The sequence below is a fragment of the Eriocheir sinensis genome, chromosome 3, assembly GCF_024679095.1.
Source record: "Eriocheir sinensis breed Jianghai 21 chromosome 3, ASM2467909v1, whole genome shotgun sequence".
NCBI lineage: Eukaryota > Metazoa > Arthropoda > Malacostraca > Decapoda > Varunidae > Eriocheir > Eriocheir sinensis.
In genome coordinates, this window is record NC_066511.1 from 17376922 (window position 1) to 17391859 (window position 14938).

The following is a 14938-nucleotide window of genomic DNA, read 5'->3' on the forward strand; positions in this document are numbered from 1 at the left end:
AACCCGATAAAGTAAGCACTTCTTGTTGCAAGGCTGACAAATGTCAGGTGCATGATTTATTCACTCATGGCAACATCAAGTCCTGTTCCTTGCCACATCTGTTTTATCTTTAAAGCACTCAATTATTCAATTTCCATTACCTGAACAGTTAGCAGAACCTTGATATCGCTCTCAAGTTACTGAATCAGCCTGCCAGCCCACCCGCCGAGAGACTCAACACCTCCACTGCTGCTTTCACAGCTGGAGAGCTCGCCCATTAATGCCAGACACAGTATAATATGTTGAAAAGAAGCACTTGATCTGGCAGGATTTATCCTTGACCAGCTCTAAGTGAAACATCCTTTGTCAAATTAGCATCCTTATCCAATGCTTTGTTAATATTATTTGAAAAACTATGTAACACAGCCTCTGAAACCCATAGTAGGTAGATAGCAATGTTTATCTTGTTTACATGCATGCATGTTTGTGCATGTTATGTTTTCAAGAGAACACTATAGGTTAATGAATATATCAACCACAGAAATTTAGATAAAAAGTAAAAAATAATTACTAAGAAATTTGTCTTACCTTTCTCTAGCTGCTCATACACATCATCAATCAAATCATTTAATTTCTTCCTTTCTTCATCAGGTACTTCCAAGTTATCACAGTTGCGGACCCATCGACTCAACGGGCTGGTGCCAATGCCTTGCCCATTTGTGCCCACCAGTGCAACCAGAGACCTGAAGCCCTCTGGTGTCAACCACTGAAACAAAATTTTTGTACACACACCCAGGTGGTTTTTATTGCCTATAGCTTCATCTTTAGACACTGTCTCATCATGCAGCACCCTACAACAAGGTCTCACATTTGACAACCTCAATCGATACCCTAATTCTCATGTGGCAACCATATTTTTGCAGATCCCAGATCTGGGATATCCTGCAGCTCCGTGGGATTCCTGCAAGAACCGCTGGTCTATTGACTGGCCTATACTGAAAGTGCTGTTAAGTGTGATGGGGCCATACCCAGCTTTTTTTCATGAATGCAGAAGTGAGGCAGTGCTCTGCCCACTGACCTTGTCTTTGTCAATGATACAGTAGTAATTGCAGTCACTGGAGGTTCTGGTGATAGCTCTCTAGGCATGAGGAGACGAAGCCCTTGGGACCCTAGGTTTCCTGGGCCAAGCCCAAGGCACTGATGTTTGGAGGATTGCTAGATGAGACAGTACAGTCTTTTTCATGTGTGTGGCAAGGACATTGATATCTTGGAAAATTTCACATACCCTGTTAGCATAGTTCAGAACAACAGTGGGTCTCATCAGGAAGTCCTATGGTGGATTGGCTTGGCCCACGGTGTTAAGGACTCGGCACGAATATATGGCACTGACGATACCTGTGTAGAAGGGCAAGGATCCAGATCTTCAAATTGTTTGTTCTCCCTATCTTACAAGAATCCAGATCTTCAAATTGTTTGTGCTCTATATCTTACTTGAAGACTGAGACATGAACACTGAATAGTGACTTGGAGAGGCAGATTGATCCCTTTGGTAATAAGTGTATGTAGAATCATGAGTTATCTGCTCTTTGGGTTTCTGCAAGAGACAACCCAGAGTGGTTCAGTCTCGCAGAGTAATAGCTGATTAAACAGCCCTTTCAGATATATCACATGATTCTACATGGACACTCATTACCAGAGGTTCATGTCTCCCAGTTACACAGTAAGATGGAAAACAAACAACTAAAAGACAAAAACTTTTTTTTTTTTTTTTTTTTTTTTTTTTTTTTTTTTTTTTGTCGGCATCACCTGCCGTTGTTCAGCACTACATTACTTTTGTAGTAAAACTCTCCAGGATCTCAATGCCCTTGGCACACACATGAAAAGACTGAACTGCTTCATCTTTTTAGCCTCTAACCACCTGTACTTTGGTCTTTGCCTAAGAAGTTTCACCCAGTAAAGTGAATGATCAGAGTTCTTGGGAATGAAATGTCCTCAACCTATTCTCAAACTTGAAAATGGGTGAGATGCTGAGCTTGCATGAATGGACTGAAGCTTCTGTGACTAATTAGAGTATCTTGCAGGTCAATTTTGTTAAGAACTGGTGCTGGGGAAATTAAAAAACTTCACCTCTTTGTGCAGTACCTCGGCACAGATTACTGCATCATGGGCGTAACAAAGTCAGTGACCCTTCTATTGCAAATAGAAGCTCCATAATGACTTCAGTCAATAACTCTCCATAACATCCTCACCATATAAGAGTTGAAAAGTGATCGGGCAAAGATGCAGCCCTGCCTCACTCCCAGGGCTGAGCTATACAGCCATAGTAAAGATCCCCCATACTGATTAGCCATAAAATTTAATTTTTATAATCAATATGATAGACGTGCATGAATAAACATGAGGTAATGGGTTCTTACTCACCACGGAGATGGGTAATGTGATGGAAATGAGCACCAAAGCCACGAGCAACTATAGCACATGCCCCTAACTCTACCTTGCCTCACTATGTGTCTGTAAAGAAAAGCAATCTTACATGTTGTATTTCAGGAGCCCATATACTTTTCTCCATTAGAGCTCGTAGTGCTTCCAGTTGGTCTTGGAATTCTGCACCAAGGAGTTTATGAGCTATCTCCTCTTCTTCATTAACTGTGCGATGGCAAAACTGCATAAATAAAGCAGTGGCTCCCTCTTTGTCAGAAGCCTGTCGGACTGTTGCAATAATTCGTGCAAGTAGCATAATGCACGCTGTTTCTGGAGGGTAGTGCATCTGTCTGTGAAGAAGATAATTATTTTTTACATGGAATTTTATAAAGCCTATGGTTTGTAAGTACACATTTATATTCACTTATAACAATTAATAACTTTTTCTGGATCAAGTAAAATTACAAGCTAAGTAGCAATACAATTTGATTCAAAACATCAAATTGAAAGAAAAACCATGTAAAGCTATAGTTTGAACATAAGTATCAGAATTTGTACAATCAAAAGATTAACATCTATATATTAACTATGTTTTTGTAAGGCAGTGTCAGTACATAATAAGCCATCCCCAAATAAAAAATAAATAAAAAAACTTTGTATATGTAACACACACACACATGCTGCACTAACTAGCACCCATGATTAAACTGTCCATGTTTCCCCACCCTCACACCATCAAAGAACACATCACCCTAAAGAGACCTCTGTTGCAATTAAGTGACAACATCATTGTGAAATAGTGAGTACAGGAAAGTGAATCAGCAACAAGCCGCCCAGCAGCCAAGTGTAGCAGAATGATCAGAGACCCAAAAATATCTGGAGACCGGCATTGTGCGCATGCGCTGGGAGGCCACCTAACTGCAAGACATTCAACTCAGCCACGCTCCACGGCCCACACCTGCAGCCCACAGCCAGTTGCTCTCTGCTTGTGTAGAGAGTGAAAAGTACTAGCATTTTATGATCACTTAATTTTCCCTTTTCTTCTTAAAGCTAGCCTCCCCACCCTAGGCCTATGGAAAACGAGGTGAGGATAATGATGGTGATGAACTACGAATAAGCAAGACTTTTAGTGCCTCACTTTTCCAGTGGCATGTACACCATGTCTATATGGCCTTCTGTGATATTTTAAGATATGTACACACAAACACATGCACACAATTAAAAAAAATTGACATTTCTAAATTTTTATATACTTTCCTGCACTCCAGGAAATGGCCTTTTTACTTTATAATCATCATGGCCCACCTTCAGATATTCCTTGTACTGACTTCATATTGTATTTTTATACACTTCCAGAACTTTGCTACCATTTATTGTGAATCGTCCTTATCTCCTAGACTACCTCTTCTATCTCACGCATCGACCATGAATTCCATTTATTTTTCCTTCCATACTCCTAAGGTTAGATTGATATATCATGCTTTTCAGTATGAGACACTTGCATCATAAGAATATCATAACACATCTAGATTTAAAATGGCTTTATGTCTTCATATTTGAGTAGCATAAAATCATCCCTCTTCTATCTGCCTTCTTTTCCTTTAGTAAGAAGCTGGGGAACCTGTTTTGGCTCACTGTTCTCATCAACAGGGAATGGCAAAGGCAAAATATTAAGGCAACACAGTGAAAAATGTTAAAACAACACTGCATAATGACTGAAAAAGGTGACTGAAAAATCCCCCCTGACCTCAGTAGCTAAGATCATATAGCTATGCTAAGGCTGCAAGAGGGTGCTACTTGTCTCACCAAAAAGCCGCTGTGACTTGAGACCAAACTCACCTCTCGGTTGCTAGCCAAGCACCAAACCTACTGAGTCACCCAACTCCTCTATAAACTAAAAACAACCTGAGCTTCTTTTGCACATAATCATGTGTTCAATGAACATGACTGCTTGCTGCATCAATAATCATTTTTGGCAATGAATGTTTCATGAAGTATCAATTACCGAAAACTCTGTATATACAAGCATTTTTTATCAAAAACTACAATACTGGGAACAATACACTATTGTCTAACTATACACAAAGAAGAGGGAGGCATACTTCCAAGCTTCCTGTAGCATTACTAGGGGGTGGGAAGGATCTGGCATATAGGAGTGTAAGCACAGTGTCTCGTGGTACTGGCTCCAAGCACTGCTTCTACATTCTCTGCTACAGTATGACACCTGCAAAGATGAGGAAATACTCTATCACTACGTGTGTGTGTGTGTGTGTGTGTGTGTCAATATCTATCTACTATCTACATCTAATTATCTATCAATCAATATCTATATCTATCTATTGACATCACACCAAGATTATAATAAATTCAAAAATTTATGAGGTTAGAGAACACAGGCACAAATAAGGAGGCTTTAGAAGAGTTCAGGGTCACACAATCATATACTTATATTCAAGAAGTGTGGAAAACTATTTTTTTACATTTTTTTGAGAAAGCAATTAGTATATGAAATAGGGAAGATTTATGGGTAATGCTTTGCATGTGTGGAGTAGAGGGAGGATTTTTTTTCAAATGGTAAAAAATATCTATAGTGGTAATTATTGTGTGGGCTAAAGGTCAATGGAAATTCCAAAAGATTGGTTTTATATGTAAAACTGCCATACAAGGACAGGCTGAAATACCTTGCAATAGAACGGGGAAGGAATAACTGATTTTACAGAGGTCTTTTAGTAAGTAACAAGGCCATGTAAAAAAAAATTGGAAAAAGACTAGAAATGTGATGAAGCACTTTTGGCAAACATACCTAACCTAACAAAGCCCCAAACAGTTACTATAGGTCTTGACTCGGAAAATTAAAATATGCTTCCTTACTCATGAGACTTTCTATACAAAAAATGAGGTCAGTCTTTGTTGATTTATACCATAAGGTGTGTTTTAAGATACCCCAAACTTAACCTAACCTAATGAAACCCCAAACAGTCAACATACGTCCTGACTCTGAAAATTCATATAAGCTTCCATGCTAATGAAACTTTCTATACAACAAAGTGAGGCAATTCTTTATTAATTTATACCATAAGTTGCAGGCTATCATGTGTTTGAAGATACCCTAAACTTAACCTAACCTAACAAAACCTCAAACAGTTACTATAGGTCTTCATTCAGAAAATTCATATATGCTTCCTTACTAATGAGACTTTCAATACAACAGAGTCAGATCATTCTTTGTTGATTTATACCATAAGATGCAGGCTATCATGAGTCTGAAGAAACCCTAAACTTAACCAAACCCAACCCAACAAAACCCAAACAGTTACTATAAGTCTAGACTCAGAAAATTCATATGTGCTTCCTTAATAATTAATTTTCTATACAACAAAGTGAGGCCCTTCTTTGTTAATTTATACCATAAGTTGCTGGCAATCATGTGTTTGAAGATACCCTAAACTTAACCTAACCTAACAAAATCTCAAACAGTTATTATAGGTCTTAACACAGAAAATTCATATATGCTTCCTTACAAATAAGACTTTCGATACAAAAATGTAAGGTCAGTCTTTGTTGATTTATACCATAAGGTGCTGGTAGTCATTTGTTTTGCAATACCCTAAACTTAACCTAACCTAACCAATCAAAACTCCAAACAGATACTATACGTCTTGACTCAAAATTCACTTATGCTTCTATACCTATGTGACTTTCTATACAACAAAGTGAGGCCATTCTTTGTTAATTTTTACCATAAGTTGCTGGCTATCATGTGTTTGAAGATACCCTAAACTTAACCTAACCTAACAAAACCTCAAACAGTTACTATAGGTCTTCATTCAGAAAATTCATATATGCTTCCTTACTAATGAGACTTTCAATACAACAGAGTCAGATCATTCTTTGTTGATTTATACCATAAGATGCAGGCTATCATGAGTCTGAAGAAACCCTAAACTTAACCAAACCTAACCCAACAAAACCCCAAACAGTTACTATACATCTTGACTCAGAAAATTCATATATGCTTCCTTACTAATGAGACTTTCTATACAACAAAGTGAGGCCATTCTTTGTTAATTCAGACCATAAGATGCTGGCAATCATGTGTCTGAAGATACCCTAAACTTAACCTAACCTAACAAAACCCCAAACAGTTAAAGTACCGGTAGGTCTTGACTTAGAAAATTCATGTATGCTTCCTTACTAATGAGACTTTCTATACAACAAAGTGAGGTCAGTCTTTGTTGATTTAAACCAAAAGGTGCTGCCAATCATGTGTTTTAAGATACCCTAAACTTAACCTAACAAAAAAAAAAAGTTACTATACGTCTTGACTCAGAAAATTCACATGTGCTTCCATACTAATGAGACTTTCTATACAACAAAGTGAGGCCATTCTTTGTTAATTTATACCATAAGTTGCTGGCTATAATGTGTTTGAAGATACCCTAAACCTAGCCTAACCTAACAAAACCTCAAACATTTACACTATAGGTCTTGACTCAGAAAATTCATATATGATTCCTTACTAATGAGACTTTCTATACAACAGAGTGAGGTCATTCTTTGTTGATTTATGCCATAAGTTACAGTCTATCATGTGTCTGAAGATACCCTAAACTTAACCTAACCTAACGAAACCCCAAACAGTTATTATTGGTCTTGATTCAGAAAATTCATATATGCTTCCTTACTTATGAGACTTTCTATACAATGGAGTGAGGCCATTCTTTGTTAATTTATACCATAAGGTGCTGGCAATCATGTGTTTGAAGATACCCTAAACTATATGCTTCCTTACTAATGAGACTTTCTATACAACAAAGTGAAGTCATTCTTTGTTGATTTATACCATAAGGTGCTTGCTATCATGAGTTTGAAGATACCCTAAACTTAACCCTTTCAATACGGTCAGCGTCACCGTCGGCGTCACCGTATGGAAAGGGTTAATCCTCTTCCATTTCCTCTTAATCCTCTTCTAAACCTCTTAAGAGGAAATGGAAGAGGATTAAGAGGTTCAGAAGAGGATTAAGAGGTTTAGAAGAGGATTAATCCTCTTCCAATTCCTCTTAACCCTTTCCATACTGTGACGCCGACGTCTGCGTCACTGTATTGAAAGGGTTAACCTAACAAAACCCCAAACATTACTATAGGTCTTGACTCGGAGAATTCACAAATGCTTCCTTACTAATGAGACTTTCTTTACAACAGAGTGAGGTTATTCTTTGTTGATTTATACTATAAGATGCTGACAATCATGTGTTTGAAGATACCCTAAACTTAACCAAAGCTAACCCAACAAAACCCAAACAGTTACTATAGGTCTTGACTCAGAAAATTCATATGTGCTTCCTTAATAATTAATTTTCTATACAACAAAGTGAGGCCCTTCTTTGTTAATTTATACCATAAGATGCTGGCAATCATGTGTCTGAAGATACCCTAAACTTAACCTAACCTAACAAAACCCCAAACAGTTAAAGTACCGGTAGGTCTTGACTTAGAAAATTCATGTATGCTTCCTTACTAATGAGACTTTCTATACAACAAAGTGAGGTCAGTCTTTGTTGATTTAAACCATAAGGTGCTGCCTATCATGTGTTTTAAGATACCCTAAACTTAACCTAACCTAACCAAACAAAAAAAAACAGTTACTATACGTCTTGACTCAGAAAATTCACATATGCTTCCATACTAATGAGACTTTCTATACAACAAAGTGAGGCCATTCTTTGTTCATTTATACCATAAGTTGCTGGCTATAATGTGTTTGAAGATACCCTAAACCTAGCCTAACCTAACAAAACCTCATACATTTACACTATAGGTCTTGACTCAGAAAATTCATATATGATTCCTTACTAATAAGACTTTCTATACAACAGAGGTCATTCTTTGTTTGTACCATAAGTTGCAGGCTATCATGTGTCTGAACATACCCTAAACTTGACCTAACCTAACCTAACAAAACCCCAAACAGTTACTATAGGTCTTGACTCAGAATATTCATATATGCTTCCTTACTAATCAGACTTTCTATACAACTAAGTGAGGTCATCCATTGTTGATTTATACCATAAGGTGCTGGTAATCATGTGTTTGAATATACCCTAGACTTTACCTGACCTAACTAAATTCCAAACCATTACTATAGGTCTTGACTCAAAAAATTCATATATGCTTCCTTATTATTGAGATTTTCTATACAATAAAGTGAGGTTATTCTTTGTTGATTTATACCATATGTTGCTGGCTGTCATGTGTTTGAAGGTATCGTGAACCTAACCAAACCTAACATAACAAGACCCCTAAAAGTTACTATAATGTAGGTCTAGACTCAGAAAATTCATATATGCTTCCTTACTAATGAGACTTTCTAGATAACAAATTGAGGTTATTCTTTGTTGATTTATACCATAAGGTGCTGACTATCATGTGTTTGGAGATCCCCATACTTAACCTAACCTAACAAAATCACAAAAAAATACCATACGTCTTGACTCAGAAAAATCATCTATGCCTCCCTACTGACTGAGTGAGGTCATTCTTTGCAATTTTGTGCTGTAAGATGTCACCTAAATTATGTGTTTGAAGATATTCCAAACTTAACCTACCCTAACAAAACCACAAAAAGTTACCATAGGTCTCGACTCAGAAGAATCATCTATTCTTCCTTACTAAATGAAACAGTGAAGGCTTTCTTTGTTAATTTATGCTATAGGTGTCTGGATATCATGTGTTTGAAAGTTCATCGAAGTTAACCTAACCAATTGGAAATACAACTTTTGTTGGATATAACTTTTTAATTAATAGTTATATTAACCAAAAACTGATTTGTTTATCAATACAAATACAAGTGTGAAAAACTTGAAAATTCCAAAAAATCACCAACATTCCCAGGCCCTGAAAATTCCCAGAAACTTTCCTCTGAAAGTTTCTATTTTTCCGGTAACTTTCCCACCCTTTGCAACCCTAGGTGTGAAACATGGATACTAAACAGTCAGATGAAAAGATGAAGATACTTTTAGTATTACATGCCTTCACAAAACATTGGATATTGTTTGAATGGCCGTTTTAAACCAGCAATTACTCCATAAGACTGAATCGAGGCCTGCTAACTGCATAGTCCATGAGCGACAATTCCGGTTATACAAGCATGTGGCACACTAACCAGTATGCAACCCTGCTCCCTGGGTTGTATCTTTCAAGAGAAAATTTTGAGTGGAAGAGACTGACAAGACTTCATCTAGTGGACCTTTGTGTAAACATACTACCCCAAAACCTAAACTATATATATATATATATAACCTTAGAAAATAAGACAGATATATTTGCCCAGTACTGCTCGACCATGCACACCTTTAACCCTAGATTACCAGCGTTATCCGGAATCCCGGTATGTGGGGTTAATTAGCGTCACGAAAGGAAATCTGTTAGACCTACGGTGCTCTGCGGCCATGACATCTCAGTTGCCATTCTGCCCTTGATGTGTGAGGTACGTTTATGTTTTCCTGTGTTTTCTTCCTGAACTATTCCCAGTTGTCCGAAATTTTGGACAAGGATGTAAAATATGACATACCAAGAAAATATGACATATCTGTGCGGCTAAGGGCTACTGAGGGTGGAGCATTTCAGGGGACATGTAAACTTCACTTGTGGCACAACTCATCACTATCAGGCAACACAGTGATGGCAGTGGAGCCTTGGTTAGAGAGACAGGGGGTTTTTCAATAATTTTCACACATTTTCTTTTTTCTTTTTTTTTTGTAATGTTGTTTTACAGTAATATGTTTAGTTCATAGGTCTTAGAATTAAGAATGTATTGTAGTTTAAGTAAAAATTTAGTAATTAAACTTTGTACCATTCCTATATGTGTTTTTATGCCTGCAAAATTTGTCCGGAATTCCGGACATCGCTGGTAACCACATTACTAAAGCAACGCTGGTAATCTAGGGTTAAGGACTCCAACACCATGGTAAGGCCTGCATTAAACAATTCCCTTCAACAGAAACCCTAAAATTAACTGGTGTTTTGAGCCTAAGTGTGAACACAAGGCAAGTGAAGTGCCTTAACATAAAATGATGCTTGAATGATAATATAAAGTAGTGCATGAATGGGTAACATAAGAATGGTGCCAGAAATGGTAACATCCCAAATACGTCCAATTTCTCAGGTGTTTCAACAAGCAACAAAGTCCCCCTGTTACATTAGTTTCCCCAATTGATGTGCAAGCAAATGAATTGTTGACAAATATGACCGAGAACCAAGTTACAGTACTTTAAGTGATAAATTTACAGTGAAACTTACATCACAATATGGGCATTCAATGAAGGAATCTTTCTTGGTATCACAGCATTCTGGGAAGGGCAGTGAGAGTTGAGAATTCTGGGTTAGCCGACAAGCATTTTCCTCTGCAGTTTCCAAGGGCCTGAGAAGAGGAAGCATTACTACATACAATTATTATCATAAGTTCTATGTATGGAACCCTTTTCCTACATAAGAGCATCCATACAAACTAAAATTGCACAAGCTTTGAGCTTTAGTAAAAGCTTTTGTAAATCCATTTGTGACCATGGTTAATATCATCAGGTGTACCAGGTTAAGCCTACTTTACTCTTACTTTTATATGAGAGGAAATTCTATAATAAGCTTACCTTAGACAGAAATCACAGGCTAGGTAGCCATATGCAGCATTCCACAGAAACTGACATGACACCAGCGGCCGTTCTTCAAATATAACGTCCCCAGCTTTGAAGTCTTGAGTAGCAAATAGTCCTTTTCCCTGAAAAAAATGTAAAAATAAATTTTGTAGACATTCAAATTCTCTACTGAATATACAACTTCACTAAAATAAAACACAATTCTAAGATACTTTTCAGATAATGTGTACAGCTTTGAAGAGAATGTAGACTTCATTAATGTTTTCATACTAAACTACATAACAATATTAGTGCTGAAAAAAAGTTAAAAACTTTCCTGAGGCAGCACTGTTCTACATAATAAAACAAGGACTCTATTTCAGCACTATTTCAAAGCTCTATATCTGTGAATCAGGCTCAGGAGTGAAAAAGAAGGATGATGGGCAGGTGCATAAAACAAAGAAGAAACATGATGGCACCACTAAGGGAAGATTAAATAAAAGCTGGCTACAAGTAGGAAGCTGGCACTCTGAAGGGGGATCAGCTGCCATATTTACACCCTGAAGTATACTATGTATAATGCATGGAGTTGGGCCTCAATGTGTGCTCATGACTCAGAAAACAAAAAACAAATACAAAGTCATTTGGAAGAGAATGTGAGGAGCATTTAATCTTCCCGTTTAGATGCCCATATCTTGAGATGTGTTCTTTTATCATTTAAACTTGATCTTCTATATTTTCACACACTGTCCCTCATGATATACCATTCAAAAGAGTATAACTACTGTAATTCTTTTTAAGTATTCATATTCATATCTTAAGAAATTTAAAGTATTTGAAGTATTAGTATTTGCATTATACTCATCTCTTGTACCATATGCACTCTATCCCTGACTTTGGGTATTCATATTTGCATTAAAAGTCTTAACTCTTGTATTCACTCCATCACTGAGTCTGAGTTTGTTGATTTGTCAGTGTGGTCCTGCTATCAACAGTTATTAGTAACAAGAAAAGTCAGGTTGATACTTACAATAGGATCCCCAATAATCCGCACCTCCACCCCAGACTCCTCATGATCCCCAGCTGCTCCATCTTTGCTGGCCATCCTTACCAACTCCATAGACAATTCTAATGGGAAAACACACATCCATTAACACAATGAAGATAAAATTAGTAAAATTAACCTCTCCTTATTGGCAAAAAAAAAAGGTGCCATGCTCCTCTTAACACTAGCTTAACAAATCTGATCAACCTCACCTAAAGAGCATCCAAGTTTCTCTTTTTCTATGCCCAGAGAGTGTTACAAACTGGCCATAATAACTGAAATCCAAGTTAAGTAAGAGATTTTTTACAAATTTCCACAAAACCATTTACAAGGCAAGTAAACCTCTCCAAGCTAAGGCTCTAAAAATGCTAGGTTAGGCAAAGAAGTCAGACAAGCTTTATTTCAGTGATTGTGTTGGTGGTGCCCTACAAAATCATCTGCAGCCATTAATCTCTACAGTTCCTCAAAAATTATTGCCACAGTGCTTTTGCCCTCACAAGGCTATGAGGAGGGAGGACCCAGCCTGCCATATTCACCTTCTGCACAGTTAAACTAATTACAAGCAATTCTCATAATAATTGATTAAACAACTATAACAACCTAGCCTATGGGACACGGGAGGCTTTCAGCCCACCCTCGACTATACTCTCCCTAACCAAAACTATTAGTCATAAGAGGAAAACAACTCACAGTGACCAGCCATGGAAAGTTTAAATGAAGAAAAAATATCATTATTTATCACAGAAATAAGCAACATCAGATGAAAATGGTTATCAAGAAAAATGAATAGCATGATAAAGTGATAAAATCCAGAGAACAGACTGACTCCATAGCATTTATACAGAGAAGCAAGAACGGTGGCTGACAGGAGGATAGATCTCCTTATATACACGACCCACACACCCACCACCAAACACATCTTAAAAAAAAAACACCCACCAAAAAGACAGACACCAACCACACCCCTTTACACACACATGGGGACAAATTTGGCCCTCCATAGCATGTGGGAGGGTCGAGGGAGAGAGCCACCCCACCCAGGTCAGTATGATTATCCCAGTCCACTAGAAAATGTCACAGAACAGCAGATATGAAGACATAACGTGGAACAAGCACCAACAAGAATGACATGACGTACATACAGCAGCAGCCACAGCCAAACACACACCACCAAACAATCCTTAAAAAAAAAACACCCACCATGAAGACAGGACAGCACACCAACCACACACCCCTACACACACACTAACCACCCCCAACACCACCACTCACACCTTAGTATCAATACCACCAATACCACCAAACATGCCTTAAAAAAAACACTAAAAAAAACACCCACCATGAAGACAGGACAGCACACCAGCCACACACACACTAACCACCCCCAATACCACCAATCACACCTTAGTAACAATACCACCAATACCACCAAACACGCCTTAAAAAAAACTAAAAAAACACCCACCATGAAGACAGGACAGCACACCAGCCACACACACACTAACCACCCCCAATACCACCATTCACACCTTAGTAACAATACCACCAATACCACCAAACACGCCTTAAAAAAAACTAAAAATAACACCCACCATGAAGACAGGACAGCACACCAGCCACACACCCTTACACACACACACACTAACCACCTCCAATACCACCATTCACACCTTAGTAACAATACCACCAATACCACCAAACACGCCTTAAAAAAAAACTAAAAAAACACCCACCATGAAGACAGGACAGCACACCAGCCACACCCCCTTACACACACACACTACCCACCTTCAATACCACCAATCACACCTTAGTAATAATACCACAAATACCACCAAACACGCCTTAAAAAAAACACCCACCATGAAGACAGGACAGCACATCAACCACACCCCTTACACACACGCTAACCATCCCTAACACACGCCTTAAAACCCGAGTGACACCTTTAATTAACTGCAGGGAAGGTAAATATTAGTATACTCACATAATCCCTTGCCCAATGCACGTGCGTACTCCTCCCTCGCCCACGACTCTCTGCTCCTCCTCTGCACAAAAAAACATTGCGGCCATTACAGGGGAGGACAGCCTTTGAGGGGCCATCTGGGCTACCTAGAGACCTGGAGCTATGGTTATATATTAGTTCCTTCATTATTATATGCTTAGAACGTCGTATATTCTCTTAAATTACTAGGATGTGCCAGACTAACACTGTGTACGCATATCTGCTTTCTGTTGTTTGCTAGGAATTACGTGGCTATTAGTATTTTTTCTTCTTACGTTATGATATATTTCCGATTAATGTGCTTAGAGTTATGGTGGAATATGGAAGGAAAGTTAGTAACGTTTCCTAGTGCACCCTATGGCCTCCAACAACTAAATGAGCGGATTTTTCTCAATGGTCGTTTGATAGCTAATACATGTTGGTATAATAAAGAAAATAGGTGTAAGAATTATAGTTGAGTGTGGAAAATAATAACTTCCCACTACAATTACCTAAAGTCCACTAATTTGCTAAAGGGATCGATTTTTTTTCCATTGGGGTATATCCCCAACGAAATACCAAAAAAAAAAAAAAAAAAGGGTTGTTTGGTGGTGATATATTATCACTACTAGGGAGGAGAAAACCACATGCTGCTATAATAAACCAAATAGTCCTGAAATGACCTCGAAATTCCTTTTTTTTTTTTTTTTTGCGCAACCACCCAGACGGCGGGTAGAGAGTAGAGTCCCTTGATAGAGAAAGTCCTGACATAAGCAGCCCTGTGTATAAGGCTGCTGGGCGCCATTTTTGGTCCTTCGAGCACCGCGCCGACTTTGAACTGAGGTAATAAAAAACAATTTGACCTCTTTTGGAAGCGGA

The 14938-nt window shown here is 38.0% G+C and overlaps 1 protein-coding gene across 3 annotated transcripts in view; it reads right to left on the reverse strand.

The window, feature by feature from the left end:
* The window catches only part of LOC127005822 (histone-lysine N-trimethyltransferase SMYD5-like), a 25996-nt gene extending 11774 nt beyond the window's left edge, over positions 1–14222 (reverse strand). The window contains exons 1-7 of one of the 3 annotated variants that reach the window (XM_050874978.1): positions 14063–14220; positions 12061–12158; positions 11046–11173; positions 10699–10819; positions 4503–4624; positions 2513–2750; positions 568–745 (exon numbers count right to left, since the gene is read on the reverse strand). In XM_050874978.1, the coding sequence (XP_050730935.1) occupies positions 568–745; positions 2513–2750; positions 4503–4624; positions 10699–10819; positions 11046–11173; positions 12061–12150 (877 nt within the window). In that variant the 5' untranslated portion in view covers positions 12151–12158; positions 14063–14220. Of the gene's footprint in view, positions 1–567; positions 746–2512; positions 2751–4502; positions 4625–10698; positions 10826–11045; positions 11174–12060; positions 12159–14062 lie in introns of those variants that run through there. The other 2 variants (XM_050874989.1, XM_050874998.1) reach the window with 2 other exon arrangements.
* Between the last annotated feature and the right edge of the window lie 716 nt (positions 14223–14938).